Source organism: Anser cygnoides, chromosome 4 (genome assembly GCF_040182565.1).
Source record: "Anser cygnoides isolate HZ-2024a breed goose chromosome 4, Taihu_goose_T2T_genome, whole genome shotgun sequence".
Classification (NCBI taxonomy): Eukaryota; Metazoa; Chordata; class Aves; order Anseriformes; family Anatidae; genus Anser; species Anser cygnoides.
In genome coordinates, this window is record NC_089876.1 from 68,294,855 (window position 1) to 68,315,867 (window position 21,013).

At 47.7% G+C, this 21,013-nt stretch overlaps 2 protein-coding genes across 3 annotated transcripts in view; one reads left to right on the plus strand and one right to left on the minus strand.

Moving 5' to 3' along the window:
• Positions 1-20,963, plus strand: IGFBP7 (insulin like growth factor binding protein 7). 2 transcript variants are annotated; one of them, XM_048067790.2, is made up of 5 exons: positions 1-519; positions 15,140-15,249; positions 16,328-16,444; positions 17,564-17,690; positions 19,587-20,963. In XM_048067790.2, exons 1-5 carry the CDS (start codon positions 39-41, stop codon positions 19,625-19,627), a joined length of 876 nt encoding a protein of 291 aa, XP_047923747.2. In that variant the 5' UTR covers positions 1-38; the 3' UTR covers positions 19,628-20,963. The 2 variants fall into 2 exon arrangements, with proteins under 2 accessions (XP_047923747.2, XP_047923748.2); XM_048067791.2 differs by lacking the exon at positions 19,587-20,963 and adding an exon at positions 19,374-19,561 and having other exon boundaries at positions 4-519.
• POLR2B (RNA polymerase II subunit B) overlaps positions 17,946-21,013 on the minus strand; it is an 18,906-nt gene continuing 15,838 nt past the window's right edge. The window contains exons 24-25 of the mRNA XM_013196924.3: positions 20,661-20,856; positions 17,946-19,812 (exon numbers count right to left, since the gene is read on the minus strand). Coding sequence (XP_013052378.1) covers positions 19,723-19,812; positions 20,661-20,856 — 286 coding nt within the window. The 3' untranslated portion in view covers positions 17,946-19,722. The remainder of the gene's footprint in view (positions 19,813-20,660; positions 20,857-21,013) is intronic.

Here is a 21,013-nt window from a genome sequence, read left to right on the forward strand (position 1 = left end):
CTTAAGCCGGTGCCGGGGGAAGGCGGCGCCGTGCCGCGATGCCGTCCGCGGTGCTGCTGCTGCTGGTGGCGGCGCTGCTGGCGCCCGCCCTCTCCGCGGCGCCGGCGGCATCGGGGGGCTGCGGGCCGTGCGAGGCGGAGAAGTGCCCGGCGCTGCCGCCGCGGGGCTGCCCGCTGGGGCGGGTGCGGGACGCCTGCGGCTGCTGCTGGCAGTGCGGGCGCGGCGAGGGCGAGGCGTGCGGCGGCTTTGGCGGGGGGCGCTGCGCCGCCGGGCTCGAGTGCGTGAAGAGCCGCAAGCGCCGCAAGGCCAAGGGCGGCCCGGAGCCGGGCGCTGGCCCCGCTGCCCTCGCCGCCGCCGCCGCCCCGGTGGGCGTGTGCCTGTGCAAGAGCCGCTACCCGGTGTGCGGCAGCGACGGGCTGACCTACGGCAGCGGCTGCCAGCTCCGAGCCGCCAGCCTGCGGGCACAGAGCCGCGGGGAGCCGGCCATCACCCAGCGCAGCAAGGGAGCCTGCGAGCAAGGTGCGGGGTCGCGGTAACGGGGCGGTGCGGGCAGCGCCTCTCGGGAGGAGGCGGCTTGTTTTATCATCCGGCTTCTTCCAGCAGCTCCGTGACGGCTCAGGGCGCGGCCCGGGACCCTGAATCCCTTGCCTGAATCCATTAGGAGAAACTAACTAACTAAGGAGTTGCTTCGCAGCTGTGCCTAGCCACACCACTGGTGCGCAGTAAATTGAAATTAACATCAAGCACCTCGGTATGCGTAAGGATGCCCAAGGGATTGTCCTCCTCCTGTAGCTACCTGCTGCTCGAGATCAGACAGCCGCATCTGCTTCCCGAGGGCATCTCGTGCTGGGTAGTTCATGTGTTTGTAGATGGAGCTTTAGGAATGTGGCGTGGTTTTGGCTGGGCAGAGCTTATTTCCTTCGCAGGGGCTACGTTTTGGATTTTTGATGAGAATAGTGGCGATAATACACTGATGTTTTTAGCTGTTGCAGAGCAGCGTTTGCATAGCACCAAGGACTTTTCTGCCCTGCCAGCAAGGAGACTGGGGGTGCACCAGAAGCTGACCCCAACTGGCCAAAGGGATATTCCATATCATATGGCATCATGCTGAACAATTGTATGGGGTGGTTGGCCTGGGTGGGTGTGCCACTGCTTGGGATCAAGCTGGGCATCGGTCAGCAGGTGGTGAGCAATTGCATTGTGCGTCACTTGCTTTGTATATTCTTTTTATTATTATTATTTTCCCTTCATTTTCTGTCCTACTAGGCTGTCTTTATCTCAACCCATGACCTTTTAATTTTTTTTTATTTATTTTTTTTTTTTTTGCTTCGGTGCTCTCCCTCATCCCACTGGGGAATGGGGGAGAAGAACAGCTGTGTGGTGCTTAGTGCCTACTGGGTTAAGCCACAACCATCTTTTTTGTACCCGGTGTGGGGCCCAAAGGGTTGAGATGACACATCTGACCAGGTCATCTTAAAACAAGACTGTTAAAAGCATTAGATCAGTTTAATAGTTGCTGATCACAATGTTGTGGGTTGGTTTCTTTTTGCTTTTGGGTTTGTTGTGTTTGGTCTCAGAATTGCGTTATATAGCACATTACTTAGTGCATGTTTTCCGCGTTGTGCTGTTCACCTCTGGGGGCTGGTTTAATGTTACCATGTTGCTGTGCTGTGTAACGCTGGTTTGTTAGACTGGGGGAGAGAATTGAAGCAGAAAAACAAAAAAAAAATGTAGAAGCTCGTGGCTTGAGATAAAGACAGCTTAATAGGACAGAAAAGGAAGAGAAAATATAATAGTTATAAAACCACCTTAAATGGATTTGAGAAGGAGGCCTAGTCATGTGAAGCTGCCTAAATTTGGTGTAAGACTTCAGACAAGCCCCAGAAATACAAAGAAATGTAGTCAGTCTTCCTTGGTTTCCAGCTGGGGTGGAACTACAAAGCCCTGCTTTTCACAGTCGCAGATACTTTGCCTGTGGCTTACGAGTTAGGATGTTGTGACAAAGGGGATGAGCCATCCAGAGCAGGATTTGGCAGAGGAAGTTTGCAAGCAGTGAGAAAGAAATGTTCTGATTAAACGGATATGAAAAGTCACAGGAATTCAGAGCCAATGTTATTGTCACTGGCTTACTTTGGTTTGCAATTAAAGCAGGTGGTGGCATTCCTCTGAATCACACGTAGCAGTTTGTGCTCGCAACATTTTTGATAAGGGTTGCATCCTAGCAGGAGCTCAGTTCTTCCCAAGCTTTTGCTTAGGGACAGTGCTCTAGAAGGAAATGGTTCTACTGTGGAGCTTGAGCCAGGCAGTTAGGGGAGGGGATTTTGCCAGGAAGCCAGGGGAGGCAGCATGACATACCAACCATTTACTGAACGTCTCAAGGGCAATATTTCAGCACCAGTACCGTTTTGGTAGAGGAGTAATTTTAGAAGCACAGTATGTGGAGGGTGACAACCTCCCCCTCCTCATTCTCTTTTTTTCCCACAACTCGAGCCAAGTATATCTTGAAAAGCAATGTTTCTGAAACTCGCAAGGAAAGCAGTAAGGTTAGTTAAGGATTGGGTTGCTGCTTAAATGCCCTGTGTCGCTTTTGACAAACCTTGTGCAAAACATCAGATTTAGATGTTAGCTGGAAATATTGTGTTAGAGTATTAACCCCCTAGAGGGAACAATATACCGAGAACCAAAGCAAGTTAGCATGGGAGAAGACTGCTCTACTGCATACTCAGTAGAGCATTAGCACGGGTACATGGAACAAAGGTCTCACTGCCCATTTCTGCAGCAGAACAAATCTTTCCAGATGGGAGATCCACTTTTCTGAATTTCTTAAAGGGACAAAAAAAAAAAGAAAAGCTGCATTTCTAGCATGCAGTCTGTGGTCTATCAGGCTTGTGTCCTTTGGGGACAACAGAGAGCAGCCATGCAAGTCTGAGAAGAGGTCCAGAAAAGCATGTTTAGAGCAGCAGGTCCTGACTGTTCAGAGTTTTTGTTTTGTTTTGTTTAGGTGTAACAGGGAGGGCTTGTTTTGGTTTAGCTTTGCTTGTTTGTCCATCCTATTTGAAAGCTCGTCCTGGGCAGGAGGAAATGGAGAGCTGTGACTGCTGTTGGCCTTCATTGTCATCAGCAGGAAGGGAGGCAGCTGGAGATGGGGCAGACAGCAGAAGAAAGGAATGCAGCTGGGAATGATTAGATGCTCCTCTTCACCCACCCTAGCTCTGCAGCATGCTAAGAGGGGGCGGAAAGGCAGGAGACAGGACACAGATAGGTGCAAGTAGGTCTAACGCCGCCTTTTCTTCATTCGTGCAACTGTTAGCCCAAATTTCACCTCCCAAGGAGGGTGGGAGTGAATCTTACCACAGCCTCTTCTTCTGCCTTAAAACACATGCTCTGAGACACGGTGATCAGCCACAGGCACTTAAATGGCTGGGGATCCTATTCCTACTTTAACTGAGAGAAGTATTACAGAGCAAACTTTTGTCTCTGTCATGTGGCCAATTTTTTTGCGTGATAAAGGTCAATTTGCACAGTAGTGTCCAACAAAATGTCCCAGACGTTAAAATGCACAGGAAGTACCACTTGTATACTTACAGTGGATTTCAGAGAGATTATTGGAGAGATTACAAAGCAACCTAGAAGAAAAGAACTAATTTTAGAGGAAATTACATAAGGCTTAACATGCAAAATACTACTTAAGACACACACATTTTTTAATAGATTAATTTCCAGGGGGATAAAAAAAAGTTCATTAAAATGCAGTTTGATAAAGTCGACAAAATACAAGTCCAGCTGAGCTTTCTATATTGTTTATAGTGCCTATCACATGGTTTCCTGTGCAATGCTCTGCAGTTTTTGCTTGCTAAGAGGTACTGCCCAACAACTGGGAACAACCTGGATGTTTCTTTGTTGTTAAATAGCATAAGCAAGGAGCCATTCCTTGGCTCTACCTAATTTGCTTAGACCTTTCCTCGGGATTCTCTTTCTTCTGCTTGTTTTCCAGACCTCTCTAATCTGTTGCCTATGTCCTTTGTACAAAAACAAAGGGAACCCATATTGGTATTTCCAGAGCAGCCAAAAATTCCAGCTGGAGGGCAAAGAAAGTTGCTTGAGAAGAGTTTGAAAGGACGGAAATAACACGCTTCATACCGGTGCTTGGCAGGTGCGAGGATCCAGCCAGCTTTTGCTGGGGTAGGTTGCACAAGGGCAGGACCACTGAGAAGGGCTGAAGAAGAGACATTCTTGATGGCTGGGGAGCCCACGGAGAGATTCCCAACTCTTTAATGCCACATGGCTGCTCCCATTGCTGTGTAGTCAGGGCGTGCATTTGCTGGGGATGAGCAGCCAGTGACACCATGGTGCTCCTCGTGCTGTGCCCTCATGAGCACTCTCAGATGTCTCTGATTTTGTCCCACTCTGTCAGGGAGCTGCTACCACACTTCTTCCTTACCCGTGCCCCTTTGTAACTAATCCCAGTACTGAGGCCATGCAGGAGATGGATGTGGTGAAGTTTTCCAGCATTGCCTTTAAATGGATTGGATCTATTTGCTCTTTGCTCTCTGCACGTTCATATTAATAGCTATGCTGGGGTCTGCTGCCAGCTCTGGCAGTGAGGATAGGCCCACAGACAAACCAGAAGCCTGCCAGCAGGACAGGCACAGGAAATCAGGTGTGCTAACTCCAGTGGTCCCCATGGTGTGAGGATAGGCATTGGTGCCAGCCAGGGAGCTGACCTCTGTGGCCACTCAGATGGCGTCACCCGGGTGTGCATGGATGCTAAGAAGAGACTTTTACAGAATTGGTGGCTTCTTTTAATTTTGACTGAATTTAATTTTTTAGTGCATGCGCTATTCATGCATACCTGTTTACAGGTAGCCAGGGCCCAAGGCAGAATGACCGTGGTACCTAGTGTCATGCAAAGCCCCCTGCCACAAGGAATTAGTCGCATGACTTGGCTCAAGACAGGCAGAACAAACCCTTAAACTACCAACTTCCATCAAAAAGCTACAAGTTTTTTTTTGCTTGATGATCTTTCTGAGCTGATAAATACCAGGCACATGCTTCTTGCTCAAGCAATGCAAGCAGGGACAGATCTCCCTGAGTTACCCTTATCATTAGCTACCAGCAGATACCTGCTTCAAGGAGCATGTTGTGAATGCTGGAAATACTGATGAAGTTGCCTTATTACAGCCCAAGGGCCTTGTGGTTTAAAATCCCTGATGCTTGTTCCAACAGGGTTTGAACGTCCAGGTTGCTTTGCCATGACTGTCAAGGCTTTGTCTTTATTTTACAATCCCGTCTCCATCCCAACTGGAAGCCAATTTCCCATTCTTGCACAGACACAGTGTAACACAAAGCAGCTCATGGTGGACATCAGAGAACAGTGTTTTACTGTCAGGAAATTGGTGCTGGTTTGTACCTAGCTACAAATACTTCATGGAGGTAGAAACTCAGGGCCTCTCTGGGTGATGGGTAGGTATGCCAGCATCCCAAGGAGCTTGCTTTATTAATGTTGATCTGAACATGGCTTGCATCTCGGTTGTCCCGTGAAAGTTCTTTCCCAGCATTGGGAATGTGCAGAGGTTTGGCCCATTCCACAGGCTGCAGTGCTTCCAAGGAAGTGCCTGCCCCCTCCTTCAGCCTCCACAGTGGTTTTGTTTACATGTGTTTGAACACAGCTGGAAAGCTGTGCAGAGAAAAGGATCTGGGGGTGTTGGTCGATGCTCACCTGAACATGAGCCGGCAGTGTGCCCAGGTGGCCAAGAAGGCCAACGGCATCCTGGCTTGTGTCAGGAATAGTGCAGCCAGCAGGAGCAGGGAGGTGATCGTCCCCCTGTACGCTGCTCTGGTGAGGCCGCACCTCGAGCACTGTGTTCAGCTTTGGGCCCCTCACTACAAGAAGGACATCGAGGCCCTGGAGCGTATCCAGAGAAGGGCTACGAAGCTGGTGAAGGGCCTGGAGCACAAGTCCTGTGAGGAGCGGCTGAGGGAGCTGGGGGTGTTTGGTCTGGAGAAGAGGAGGCTCAGGGGAGACCTCATTGCTCTCTGCAACTACCTGAAAGGAAGGTGTGGGGAGCTGGGGGTCAGCCTCTGCTCACAGGTAACTAGTGATAGGACTAGAGGGAATGGCCTCAAGTTGTGCCAGGGGAGGTTCAGGTTGGAAATGAGGAGACATTTCTTCTCAGAAAGAGCAGTCAGGCATTGGGATGGGTTGCCCAGGGAGGTAGTGGAGTCACCGTCCCTGGGGGTATTCAAGGAAAGGTTGGACATGGTGCTTGGGGACATGGTTTAGTGGGTGACATAGGTGGTAGGGGGATGGTTGGACCAGAAGATCTTGGAGGTCTTTTCCAACCGTGATGATTCTGTGATTCTACCTAGAGGGAAGATATCTTGGGTGAGCCAGCAGGCCTTTGTATAGGAAAAATTAGGCCAAGCAGGACCAGGAGAGAAATTCTTTTAAACCTGACTGTAACCAGCACTAAAGAATATATGGTTTGGGGATATCCCAGTTGGTGGAGCTGAGCTGTCCCCCAGAGGGGTGAGTTTTTGGCTTGCCAGAAGCCCAGGGAGCATCCATCCTAGAAAGTTTTTGTTTGTTTTGTTTTGTTTTTTAGGGTGCCTACTGCCAGCTCTGGGGCTCAGGAGAAGGTGGATGCAAGCTTTCTCTGCTGTCTACAGGACTTAAAAATGAGCTGACAGGTGTAGGATCATGGCTGTCAGGTTCTTGTGGAGACTGACAGCACCAGGGGCAAATACATGGAACATATTGCAGGGATGCAATAGGGTTCAGTATGCCCCTTGCTTTTCCGGCACATGCGATTTTGAGTTTTCATGGCTGAAGTTTTATGCTTGTGTTTTTAAAAACCATCTACAACCTTGGGTTTTTCCACTGTTCCAGCATAGGTCCTTAATTTCCCTTTAAAATTCATTTAGTTATGTGAAAAGTCTTCTGGTTCACTGGAGCTTAATACAGTTTGAGTTTTTATGGTTACTGTGCTAAAATCTTATCAGGGAAGCTGTTTAATATATTACTCAACAGCTCAGAGCATGTTCACTGGCACACTTCTAGGAAAGCACCAGTATACCTGGGACTCTGCAACACTTCCACTATCCAAGGAGATCCTGTATTTTTTACTTGTCTTCATTCACAGTCATTGTAGAAAATTAGAATTCACTAGGAAGGAATGACTTTGGATCAGCAAATTCCTCTCCATGTTTGTTTTTTCTGCTGTTGGAAAGGCATGCCGTGTTTAAAAAAAAATTTAAAAGGAATTTAATCCATTGTTGGGCTGAGGTTCATTGAGGTTCATACTAAATAGGAGATTATCAAGTAATAAGTCTAATCAGGTTCGACTTCTGAAAGCCCTGCTTGCTTTAGCATGAATAAATGCTGCCATGCCTAGTTTCCATGTCTCCCAGCTCTCACAGTGCAAGCTTTTCATACTCTTTCCTGTTTCACATCTCCCTAACAAAAAAGCTTTTGGAAGGAGGCAAGCCTGTATTTTGCTTATGCAAAAGCCATGTCCTTTCTGCTCTACAGCATGTTCTGCATCATCTTAGCATGCTGTATGGCACCAAAACAGCTTAGCCTGTGGCTTGCAAGCCCTGATTACTGACAGGGGCATCCTCAACAGATGGTTAATGGAGCTGTCTCCTAGTTCTCCCTGTCTTGTTGCAGTGCACTGCCGCAAACATACCCTAGTGCTTTTTGCAACTCTTTGCTATTGGCACGCTAAAGGGAGCAGCACAGGGTGGTGTGCTGTGATGAAGCTGGGACGAATGAAATACTGGGCTGAGCACGTTCTCCTGTCCTTAGCAGACAGACACTGAGCTACTGTTTAGCCCTTATCTTGCCTTGCGTTAGCTTGCAGTCCTCCTGCCATAATGACAGCTTTCTCAATAAAATAGCCAAGGTCACACAGAGAGAAGAGGGGAAGCCAAGGCCAGGAGGAGAGGGAATAAAGAAGTTTCTTGATAGAGCTTGTCCAAGCGGGTCTAGGATAAAAAACAAATACACATCAGGCCATGGCTGTGAAGCAGCAAAGGTGTTTGCAGAATGCTGATGTATGTTTGACACTGGGGACAGCACACATGAGAGACTGACAAGAGAGGGGGAAAGGGTAAGGCAGTTGTTAGACATTGGCTTATGGCACTCTGTTAGCAAGGCCTGTTTCTTGTCTCTTCAGAGGTCTTGGCCTTTCCCCTTCATGCAACAGGGAGCACAGACACCTTTTGATGTTTCCAGAGCCCAGTTTGGTTATAAGCTTGCAACTGAGCTTCAGAGTGACCTCAGCCACACTGGCCTACCCATTACTTCAGCTTCAAAATTTGCATTGCATTTAGGATGCTGAATGCAGCAAGGTACTGTATGTGGCATGAGGCATGCAGAATTGAAGCCATTTCTCTGAGTGTAACACTGGAGCCAGTGCAGCCCTATCATCCTGTTCGTTAGGTGAAAAATGGATTAAGGTTTTCTTCTTGGCAGTAATTCCACCCCAGGTGTGAACTACTAAGCAGGACTGATATGGAGCCACATAAAGGTCATGCCCAGGGTCTCTATATTAGAATCATTGAATCATAGACTCCTTTAGGTTGGAAAAGACCTCTGAGATAATCAAGTCCAACCATTAACCTAGCACTGCCAAGTCTACCACTAAACCATATCCCTAAGCACCACAGCTGCACATCTTCTGAATGCCTCCAGGGATGGTGACTCAACCACTTCCCTGGGCAGCCTGTTATAATGCCTCACAACCCTTTCAGTGAAGAAGTGTTTCCTAATACCCAACCTAAACCTCCCCTGGTGCCACTCGAGGCCATTTCCTCATGTGCCGTTGCTTGTTGCAATAATATTGTTTGTTGGAGAAGAGACCGACCTCCACCTCTCTACAGCCTCCTTTGAGGTAGTTGTACAGAGCAGTAAGGTATCTCCCCTGAGCTTCCTTTTCTTTATGCTAAGTAAGTCCAGTTCCCTCAGCTGCTCCTCACAAGACTTGTTCTCTAGACCCTTTGCAAGCTTCATTGCCCTTCTTTGGACACACTCCAGCACTTCTGTTCCCTTTTTGTAGTGAGGGGCCCAAAACTGAACACAGTATTTGAGGTGCAGCCTCACCAGAGCAGAGTACAGGGGGACGATCACCTCCCTGGTCCTGCTGGCCACACTACTCCTGATATAAACCAGGATGCCATTGGCCTTCTTGGCCACTACTGGCTGTATCAGTCTGTGCTCCATACTGAGTCTGGTAGGATGGAAAGCAGGAGATCCGTGGCAGGTGTTGTCCCAGCCCCTGGGACATCTCAGTCAGTCGCAGTGGCTGAGAATCACTAGGCTGAGAGCAACTGAGAGGGAACATGGGGAAGGGCAGACAGTGCTCACGCTTCCCACCCGCTGTTGGCTCTCAGAGCTTTGCCTTGGGAAGGAGCAGCTAAGGGCCTCTAAGGTAGAATTAGCAGGCGCTGCTTACAGAAGGTTTCCCCTTCTCCATATAAAGCAATTTTGAAGGGAAAATATTTTCCCAGCGATTTAAGAGACTGTAGTGGGTCTATAGCCAGGCTTGCCATAGCCTGAGTAGGTGAAAACTGTCTAGCTTTTGCTTTGATTTGTTGTCTGAGTTTTTCCAGTCTGTGTTTTATCTGGGACTGCAACAAGGCAATGCAGCCCTTGGGAAGGCTGGCTGGGAACCAGGCTGACACCCACGCAAGCTTCAGCATGTAGTACACTTCTTGATATTTTTCTGGTCAGGACTTCATACACACCCCTGAGTGCCACAGCCTACCCAGCGGTGCTTAGTGCTGGGCCTGGTTTTGTCTGTAGTTACCTACCTGCAACCTCTGATTTTATCAAAGGAGTTGTTGCTTGCTGGTATATGATTTGTGTGTGTGTGCTATAATGAAGCCTGGGTCCTTTAGTCTTAAAGAATTTGGATGTTTTGTTCAAAGGCAGAAGCATGCAGGAAGAGGGAGTGTCTCTGACTGGATTCCCTGCTGAGGCCCAGCCTGCCCGCACATGTGATCTCTGCTTTCTGACAAGATTGTTGGCACTTGCCGTGGAAGACCAAGAATTGAAAAGGCTGAATTGCTCTGTGTTGAAAAGCATGTGATTTTTAAGGTGTTCCTGTGATGTTGTCATTCCTGGGAGAACCATTTTTGAGGCTTCTGTGAAGGCGTGGCGGCCTCACAGTCTGTTCTGCCTGAGCTCGGAGCAGCTTCTCGCAATGTGGGGCAGGGTGGTTTTGCCTCCGCTGTGACCAGATGCTTCACCCTCCATGGTTGTAGACACGTCTGTGTTCCCAAGGGGAAGGGCTGTGGGCCTGGACACCACAGAGAGATCAGCTAGGAGCAGCTAACCCCGAGCTGTGATGGACCATCCTTGCGGTGTGAGCAGGGGGCATATGGGTGGGCTGGGAGCTGACAGGCAGAGATCTGGCATCTCAGCGTGGTGAGCAGAAAAGAGGTACCTGGGACGAGTATGCTAACTGGTAGCCTCGCTGAGGAAGTCATGGGCTCTGCCACATGCTGCTTGTGCAGAAAAGCAACTAAACAGTAACTCCTCTGACTGCTGACACAATACAGACCGTCGGCTCCTTGTGATCTGCAGGAAAAAACAAGCCTGCCATATTCAGGCTCCTCTCCCAGGTGAATGAGCACACAGTCTCTGTAAATAAGCCCCTTTCCTGGCCAGGGAGAGCTATTTGTCTTGCAAACAGTGGGCAGAGCAGCTGGGAAGTGCCTGTGGAGAGCAGCTGATCTCTGTCAACAGTCTGCGGTGTCCTGTCAAAGCTTCTGCACATTCAGGGCAAGTACCACGAGGGAAACCCCAAACATCGTAGGGCCCCTGGGTCAGTCTCTGGCAGGGGGCAGAGACTGCTCAGCCAGGTTGATGTCTCTGTCATCTGGGGCTGGATTCTGCTCTTGGTGACCATTTTCATAAGCAGGTACAACCTGCAAGTAACCAGCCCAAAGGAAGCAGACAGAGAAAGGTTCCCCTTTGTGGGCAGTGCTGCAACTAGAGCAGCAAGACCTTTAGGATGCAGGATGTAAGATGAGGGCCAGAGAGGATTCTTGCTGTCTGAAATCAACTCTTTTGCTCTCTAAGGGGTAGGCTTGTTTCCAGTTCTATTGAACAACGCGTGGTGGCCTTGCTCCCTACACAAGGTCCCCTGAACAGGAGGGGTCGCTTGCAAGGCGGAATGTGCACACATCATCTGAATTCCCGGGAAGGCTCAGGCATCTCCTGTTGTTGCAGGTTCCCACGTTCCCTGCCCATCTCCAGGGTAGAAGCTACTTGGGGGGGTTTGTGGGAGAGATCACAATGTTGTGGGGGTCTAGCTACTGCTGTATTGCTGTGGTCTGTTGTGATTTTACTTAAAATTTGTTGACTTGTTGGCCTTTCTCATTTATTTTTAGTGGAGGAAAAAGCCCAGCTCTAGAGTTTTGGAAGTCTGGATTAAAGTAAAAGATCCCAGGGGACCGAACTGACTCTTCCCATGACACTCGCATCTTTCAGGATGTGTGTTCTGTCGTGGTCTCAGGGCTGCGTCAGATAGAGACAGAGGCCTGTGAACGTTTCCAGTTCATTTTGCAGCCAGATTCTTACATTCCTCGTTATTAGATCAAAAAGTACATCCCGAGCGTGGGGCTGCCTCGTAATGGCCAAATGCTCACCATGCTTTGGCTGCAGCCCCAAGCCAGCCAGAGCTTAGCTGTGAAGCTGTGCTGGTGATGCCGTCTTCCAGGGGAGATAAACAATTTTTCCTCACCCTAAATAGGAGCTGAAATGACTCCTTTCTTTTTCCCTGCCAGCTGCTGCTACAGAAGAATACTGGTATGACCTGGATTCACAGGGTGAGCCAGTACTTGGTGCATCAGTTTGCCTTGCTGGCTCCTTTCCACTCCGTGTCCATAATAAGTATGGCAGTGATACAGGGCCGGACTCAGTGTCAGCTGGATTTAGTGGTGTGGTGAATATTGCCAGTTCCCAGTCAGGGGAGAATTGAGACAGATCCGGTAAGAGCATAACAGTGCTTTAAAGTCTGCCAGGCTTTTAATATACAGCTCAGGACCTCTCCTTTTCTGCAGTGGGAGATTGTGGCCATTTTTGGGCAGCTGTGTTTTTCCTGCCTCGTGGAGACCCCAAGCAATTGGTGATAAAGAGGAGGGTGTCATAAGGGGATGAGCGTATCCCTTCCTGCCCTTTCCCCAGAAGGGCATCTTGCAGTTTGAGGAGCAGAAGCTTACAGCAACAGGCTATAATCACACATATCCCTGGGCGGTGCTTGCAGGGTGTGGGGGTGAGCTAAAGAGCCTAGAGACATCCAGGTACCACCGGAACTGCCAAGCACCTTATTGTTTAAGGGACACAGCTTATTGTTTAAGGAAAACAATGGCAGAGCTCCTCAGGAAATGGCCATGCAGGGGCCGGAAAGCAGTGTCTGACCTGAAGTGGCCTGGTTATGAGAACCTATAGCGTGAGCTAGACCAGTCCTTGTTGCTGTGCAGGGGCCTGGCAGTGCTTCACGCAGCGATGTGCTCCAGGGAAAATTCCTCTGCACTGTGCTATGTTTATACAGCAGGATGGTTTTGAGAGTGCAGGCTTGTGTGTGCTGCTGCCTGGAGGTGCAGCCCTGCTTTTGACTGCTTGGAGCAATGATAACTCCAGCAAAAATGTCCCTTGCGTATTGGAAAGGGTACTGCGACTCCGGAACGCCGCACCTGGCCACAAGAGTCAATGTCTGCAGCAGCACAGGCAGCAACAGGTTAATACATGCAATGAAACACTGCTTAATTTAATTTCTCAGCTGATGGCATCAGTTCTGTACAAATGGGTTATAATATTTGTGAGGAGACCTGGTACTTGGCCCTTACTCATCATGAGGTGTGGTTTTAACTACCCCCCAGGGCTGCACAAATAGCTCCCGTGCTTCTGTGCTGCTCCCTCCTGATAAAATCAGGAGGAATGGGATATGTCTGTAAGGGAGGGCATGGGCTGCAGCCACCCCAGGCTCTTCGTGGCTTCCCACAAACAGGTTGTGTACAGTTACCTCTGATCAGGGAGGTCTTGGAAGAGAAGAGCAAACGCTTCTCTGGGGTCACAGCAGCTGCTCAGCAATGGGGAGCCACCTTGGCATCCCTTGTGCTGAGACACAGGGATGGCTGATGTCTTCTGGCTGGTGTGGATCTGCCCCTTGATCCCCAGCGGCAAAAAAAAGACCTCAGCTGTCTGCTAGAAGATGTCGGTGCGCTGGGATGCGCCAGAAACCTGTTCCCCCAACATCTGCAGGAGGGTTGCAGAGTAGGGTACAGCTGAGATCAGTGTATGTTCAGGACCCCAGAAGGAGCCATGGTCTGTGAGCAAGCATAGCCAGCAGCAACAGGCTGCGTCAGGGTCTCTTGTTTGCACTGGAAATGACTTGTCCTGGTGAAGCCTAATGGGAGCCTGTTTCCCATTACTACCTACCTCTTTAGGGCAAAAGGGGAAAATCATCCACATTCTTCAAGCTATCAATAAGTGGAAATAAACACTATGTCTTCCTTTGTTCTGCACTTCCTATGGTAGGATATGAATAGCCACATTTTGCAAAGCAGCCGTGGTTCCCCTACTAAAGAGGGACTAATCAGAAATGCCATTCTTCCCTAAATGGAATATGGCTTGTGTCTTTGACATTTTCGTGCCTGAAGGATAAACATCTCCAGCCAGATCTGCAAAACAGCTCTGCTCACATCTGGCTTTGGAAACAGCTCCCTGTTTAACCAGGGATTGACTCCCTGGGGAAACCAGAGATCTGCATTCATCTGATCCCCTCCCAGATTCCCCACGAGGGCTCTGGCACCCTCCACAGCCAGCCTTCTCTGGTTGACTGTTGCACACAGATAGCATTGAATTCTGCTAGCCAACTGCTACAAACTTTTGCATACTAAAATCATGCTTGGGAAAAGGCTGTTGCAAAGCTGGCCAAGCTCTCTGCAGCGAGGGAGAGTGATTGGGACCCCTCTGTCTCCTGGGGAGCATGTGGGGGTCCTCTCCTCCATGCCAGTTGTGTCAAAGTTGCACTTGGTGGCCACATGGTGAGCAAAGGCAGCAGCAGTTCATGAAGTCCTGCATGGTTCCCAAGACAGTAGAATATGAATGCTGCCTTACCTCTAACCTCGGATTTGCCTGACAAATCTGTTGGCCTTTCACTCCAGGGTTACAGCACTGGTGGATGGGGGAAGAGTAACTGATGTCATCTACCTGGACTTGTGCAAAGCACTTGGTGTTGTCCCCCGTGATATCCTTGTCTCTGAATTTGAGACATGGATTTGATGAGTGGACCACCCAGTGGGTAAGGAATTGGCTGGATGGTCACACTCAAAGAATTGTGGTCAATGGCTTGATGTCTAAGTTGTGATCATTGACAAGTGGTGTTCCTCAGGGGTCAGTATTGGGACTGGCACTATTTAACATCTTTGTTGGTGACATGGACAGTGAAATTGAGTGCACCCTCAGCAAGTTTGCTGAGGTGGTACAAGCTGTGTGGTGCGGTCAACACGCTGGAGGGAAGGGATGCCATCCAGAAGAAACTTGACAGGCTTGAGAGGTGGGCCTCTGTGAATCTCATGAAGTTCAAGACCAAGTGCAAGGTCTTGGGATGGACTCTTTGTCAGGGAGTGTAGTGACAGAACAGGGAATAATGGCTGTAAACTAAAAGAGGGTAGATCTAGATATAAGGAAGAAATTTTTTACTCAGATTGGCAAGTCACTGGAACAGGCTGCCCAGAGAAGTTGTGGATATCTTATCCCTGCAAGTGTTTAAGGCCAGGCTTCATGGGGCTTTGAGCAAGCTGGTCTACTGGAAGGTGTCTCTGCCCATGGCAGGGTGGGGAGGTTGGAATAAGATGCTCTTTAAGGTACCTTCCAACCCAAACCATTCTGTGATTATGTGATTCTCAGTCTTGCAAGTAACTGGACTGATGGCCTGAACTGCTCAGAATTGAACGGTTAAGACTGGATGCAGCTTTGGTGAGAGAAGTGCTGTGACGTGAGTCCTGCATGCTTTGCTCATAGCAGGTGGCCCCCTCACCTCACCTCACCACCCATCAGAAATGACTGGCCCCACTTAAAAGGTCTTGCAGTCACCCCATGCTTAGAAGTGTTTCTCCCTCTTTGCAGGACCCTCCATCGTGACCCCTCCTAAGGACATATGGAACGTGACAGGAGCACAGATCTACCTGAGCTGCGAAGTCATGGGCATTCCAACTCCTGTCCTCATCTGGAACAAGGTAAGAGCCTTGCCAGGGCCTTTTTGGGTCTAGCAAAGCTGAGGTAACTGGAACTGCCTGGTAAGTAACAGGACCAAGTCATAAGAAATCCTTCCCTAGAAACACACGTCTTCGTGGAGTTCTCCCATCTGTGCAGTTCTGTCCAGCCCCAGCCATCTGGCTATGCTTAATCTTTAGTCATCACTTTTTTAAACTTTTATTGACCCCAGTAGGAACAGGACTTTTGTTTTTCGTGGTAGCGCCTGGTATTCAGAGTATGTGGGGAATGTCCCTTGACCTGTTTTCACCCGCTGATTGCAGTGACGCTGAGGCAGCTGGACACAGCTCCCCCAGCATCAAGCACTGCTGTGACATGGGGCACTTATTTCCGATAGCTGGCAGCTCGCTGGTAACACCTGGCTTAGGGCAGGAGCCGATCTTGAGCACAGAGGGTCTTAGCCACAGGACTGCGAGCCACTGCACAGCCTCTGTAGCCTCTTCAAATGCCAAAAGTTTGTGGACACTTCGGAGAGGTCTTAAAATTAAGCTGAAACAATACTACACTAAAAATGCTGTAGAGGAAAAAATAGATTGGCCCAAAGGTCACTATTCTGAGACAGCACGCCCTGTTTGTAGGGTCCCAGAGGAAACTCTTGAGTTAGCATACAGTCCAGCAGCATTTTCTGCTCCTTTACAAACAGATGTTGTATTTACACTGCCAGTGCTGCTTTGCTTTATGGCCTTGTTCAGCAGAGGTATCATTTCAGGGGTTGAACTCCTCCTGTGGGAGCACACACGCGTTCTGTGAGACAAAGTCAGCGCAGCGCATGTTTGCATGCCCCACTACCCAGCACTAGGCACACCAGAAAGCTGTGCTGCTCTACCCATTCCCACCGAGGCAAGGGGAATACAGCCCTAGAGCAGACGCTGGAGCTGCAATACAGAGGATAAGGTGAAATGCCAGCACTAGAAAAACACTGCTACTGCACAAAATATATTCATACAAAACTAGTGTTGATCTTGTTTGGGTGCAGGTATGGTCATAACAAATTCTAACATAAGTCCCCAAACCCTCAAACCTTTCTACCTTTCTGTTTAGATCATTCGGGGACAATATGGTGTCCAGAGAATGGAGCTTCTGCCTGGTGACCGGGAAAATCTGGCTATTCAGACCCGAGGTGGCCCTGAGAAACACGAAGTGACTGGCTGGGTACTGGTAAGTATCTCATGTAGGCAGAGAGGTGCACAAGCACTAGTATAGCACAGTTTGCAAACAACCCGTGAACAAAGAGCAATGCAGAAGGCATGTGGCAATGGACAGGGCATTTAGAAGAAAACAAACCTGCGTGAGTTAGACCTGAAGGGTAAGGGTAGTTGCTGCCTCCCATCTCGTCTCTATCTAGCATGGAGTAGGAGCATGCATTCTATGATCAGAGAAAGTAAGACTTAGATAAAAGATCTCCTTTCTGTATGCCATTACTTTACCGCTGCCAGTAGTGGGAAAGAAGCCCTCTCCATGACTAGGAAGTAATCAGTACAGAGGGCAGGGCACCCCTACGAAAACTCACATCTGAGGAGATCTTACAGACTTAGCAACTCTCCTTGCCCCCATGAAGCGCATCATCTGCCTCAGAAGAGCACAGTGCAGAAGCCAGCAGCTGTCATTGGAGAGGCCTACTAAGGCAGAGGAGTTCCTGCAGTCTATTGAGCAAGTGCCGGGCTTCAGAGGGAAGCAGTAGGGAAGCCAGAGGGAGCTGCTGTGCCTCCCTGTAATGGAGTTGCATCCATTTGCAAGTCTGATGGCTCCCAGCTGCAGGGAAGCTAGCAGCTGGGGAGCACAGGTCAGGGGAGTGGCTCCTGCATCACTTGCCAAAGCAGGGGTGAAAACAGGGAGAGGGAACAGTCTGAGCCTGCAATCTTGCAGAACTAACAGACTGGATGCGGCATGTTCCAGGAAGGATTTGTCTTCCTGCCTCCATTTCCTTGTCAAGCGTGCAGTGCTCTGACACATCTCTGGACTAAGTAAGCACTAAAAGAAAAGGAGCGAGTGTTAGAACACACTCAGTCTGGCCTAGCAAAGCAGAAGAAAGCTAGGCTGAATCCCAGGAGTGGCTTGTCCCAAACCTGACTGGAAAAAAACACCACAATCTGAACCAAACTATTTAGAGCAGACAGAAGAAATCATGCAGTGTGGTCTGTAAGGGTTAACTGATACTTCATCCATTCTGTTCATCTCACTATATCTCAAGAAATTAGCGAGTTATAATAGATACCTTAAGACAGAAGTACCTCTGCCTTTTCATACTTACATACTGAGGGATGTTTCTTTCCCTAGATATCTCCTCTGAGCAAAGAAGATGAAGGAGAATATGAGTGTCATGCATCAAATGCCAAAGGAGAGGCAACAGCTTCTGCAAAAATCCACGTTGTGGAAACTCTGAATGACATAGCCCTGAACAAAGGTAGGTAGCGTGGCTGAATATTCAACAGCTTTCCCCTAACAGTTTACTTAGTTATTTGATACAGAAGGACCACCTCTGTTTAATGCTTTCTGGAAAAAAAAAATAACACACTAGAAATATCAGATTAACATGCACTATGTTAGGCAAAACACACTCAGGAAATCTCAGCTGCTAGAGTTCTCAAGGGATTGTCAAATAACCCCAAGAGCTCTAAGGTACTGGAGGTCAAGATGCCATATGAAAAACGGCTTTGGGTTGTTTTTTTTTTTTTTTTTTACAAAGCAGCTTTCATTGGCTTTCCAGACCTTACTTTGTATCCTTACAGTGTTCTCGGAATGCTTCTAAACCTGCCCATCTCACCTGGGAGCAGGATTGGCATAACCATCACCAAGACACAAGGGAGAGACTTCAAGCACCCCCACGTCCTCTTTTGGACATAATTCTTAGTTTAAATTCTAGTGGCTTTATCAGGATGACAAAACTGGATCCTTGTATCTCTGAATAGCTGAAAGACTTCAGGAGAATATTAACAGCATCTGGCACTGAGATAACAGCATAAAACGAATGCCAGAATCACTCTCAGCGTAGAAACCTTTAGCATAGAGACTAGCTAAAAGCCTCTCTTTTCAAACATCATTCTTACGAATGAGAATGAAATTGAGTTTTACTGAGTTATACCATGAGCAGCAACACTTGTACAACAGTCATAGCCAACATGAGGCTCCTGCTTAACAAACATATTTTCTTTTTATGACAAGGTCACTCATCTAGTAGAAGAAGGGAAAATAGTTCATGTAATCCTTTTGGATTTCAGTAAAGCTTTAATACTGTTTCTCACAGTAGCCTTCTGGACAAAATGTCCACCATCCAGCTACCCCAAGTACCTAGTACAATGGGTGAACAGCTGGCTCATGAGGCAGGCTCAAAGGGTTATAGTAAATTGGGTTACATCAGGCTGGCAGCTAGTCACTAGTAAGGTTCCCCAGGGCTCCATTTTAGGGTCAGTTTTCTTTAATGTTTCATAAATGACTTAAATGTAGGACTTGAAGGTATACGGAATACGTTTGCAGACATCACTAAATTGGGAGGAGCTGCTGACTCAGTCAAGGCTAAAGAGGCCTTGCAGAGAGACCTTGACACATTAGAGAGCTGGGCACTGGAACAGGCTTCCCAAGGAAGCAGTCACAGCACCAAGCCTGACGGATTTCAAGAAGCATTTGGACAACGCTCTCAAACATATGATTTAATCTTTGTGTGGTCCTGTGTAGAGCCAGGAGTTCTTATTCTATGCATACATCCTACAGCTGTTTCTTTTCAGCTATGGCAAAGATCTCAAGTATGCATGCTGTAGCTAAGCCATAAGCTGGCAATCGATAATAACTTAAGAGGAAGTTGGGAATAGTAACAGAGCACGCTGTCAGATGTAACAGGCTTCTGCCTAGCTTCACTCTACATGCCTAGGGAGTTTCCAGGTGATGTCAGCACAGAGAAACGCTATCTATTACCACCCCCCTTCCAGCTGGAGGCCTACAGTAGGGAGGGAAGGAAAGAAGGTCAGAACAGATTTATAAGGTCTCGTGCTCAGCTAAGACATCAGAAAACTCACTTCCTGTGCTACTGCCAAAGCTGTGGCATTACACCTTGATACAGGGTGCAGCATAACATGTTTTTGTTTCTCCACAGATGATGGTGCAGAGCTGTGATGTGAGGACTTTCACTTATGCACAGTTTTAAGTCAGTATTTTGGAAAGCCCCAACTTCTGACTTTTTCTAGCTCACTAATCATTCTCTTACTTCCTTTATTCTTTGATTACCAATTTGCTTGCACACTTCTTTTGCAGATATACAAATAAAGAGACTCACAAGTTTGATTACAAACTTTAATTCTATTTACAGGAAATAAACATGCTTTTGAACAGCACATGGGAGATGAGTAAAACTATTTTAAATGCGACCTAAAACCAACTGAAACAAAACCTAAACATTTCAGTCTCACATTTTTTGAAAAAATGACAAAAACAACTTTTAAAGGCTAAACACTCATCATACGAGGTGCAATACTCATAGACATCAGTTCTTGGAAGAGGAGTTTGCAGGCGTAGGGCATTCGAACCAAAGATATCTGGGAAAAGATTTCAAAAGACTTGTGATGAGCACTTCTAAATCATCAGCTTCCCTCACACAAAAAGTACACAAATAACTTGTCAACTTTTTAGCTCAAAGGTGAATCTGAAAGCATTTAACAAGAATTGCTTAAAGACAGTAACAAAGCAAGAGGGAAGCTAAGACAATCTGCAGAGGCTACAAAACAATTATGCAGAATTCATTTTTTAGATATAAAAATTGCAGTCAAGGGATGGGTTCTAAAAAAACGAAAGCCATTTAACAAGGCAACATGCATAGCAAAGCATGCATGTTGTGCAGTAACTACTGTTAAGATTTCCAGCACGCATCTCTTCAGTAACCCTAATGTCATGGTTAGAGGTGCAGCAGTCAATTCCCAGCACACCACCGAGCCTAGTTGTCAACTATTTTTAATCTCTGATGTCACTCTGCCTTGACATAACTCTGTAACCAAGCACACACTATCACTGTAAATAATAATTAAAAAACACACTCTATAAATAATACTTTTTAAAAAGCGTGACACAGAAGACCTCCCATGGGAACCCTGCTGGCAGGCGTAAAATAGCTTCATGGGAACAATCGCAAGAGCGACAACCGTAAATTCCTGCCATTCTGAGATTTACTGCTTATTCTAAAAATAAGCTCTCCAACTGTTTACTCTTAAGATCTCTGCACTGCAAAATATTTGAACAGCATTTCCTGCCAAGGGACAAGCCAACACTATAACATGAGTAAGGAAACATCCAAACCAACTAGGACACTATGAACACTTAAGTATTCAGGAAACTAAAATAGCAATTGTTCTGGTGTTTCTTAAAACGTCCTGATTAAGCCCACACCTACCTGTGTTTTATTGCGGCATCCCCGGCATTCATAGGTGTGAGTCCTGGTGTTTGCGATTGCCATAATCCCACAGAGGTTACATACATGGACTTGATATGGGTCTGAAGCTTCAAACAATCTCTCTCTCAAGAACTGGGCTGCTCCATGAGCAATTTGGCAATCTCGTTCCATTTCTCCAAAACGAAGGCCACCATCACTGGAGACAAGAAAAAAAGATAAAAGAACTTGAGTTCACTGGCAAAATACATCAGTTGCTAGAAAATGTAACTTGACAGAAATAAACAGTAATATTCCAAGGTACAAGTAAGTCTGTGCATTAATTTTCTTCTATCTCAGAGAAGTTCTCTTTGTTC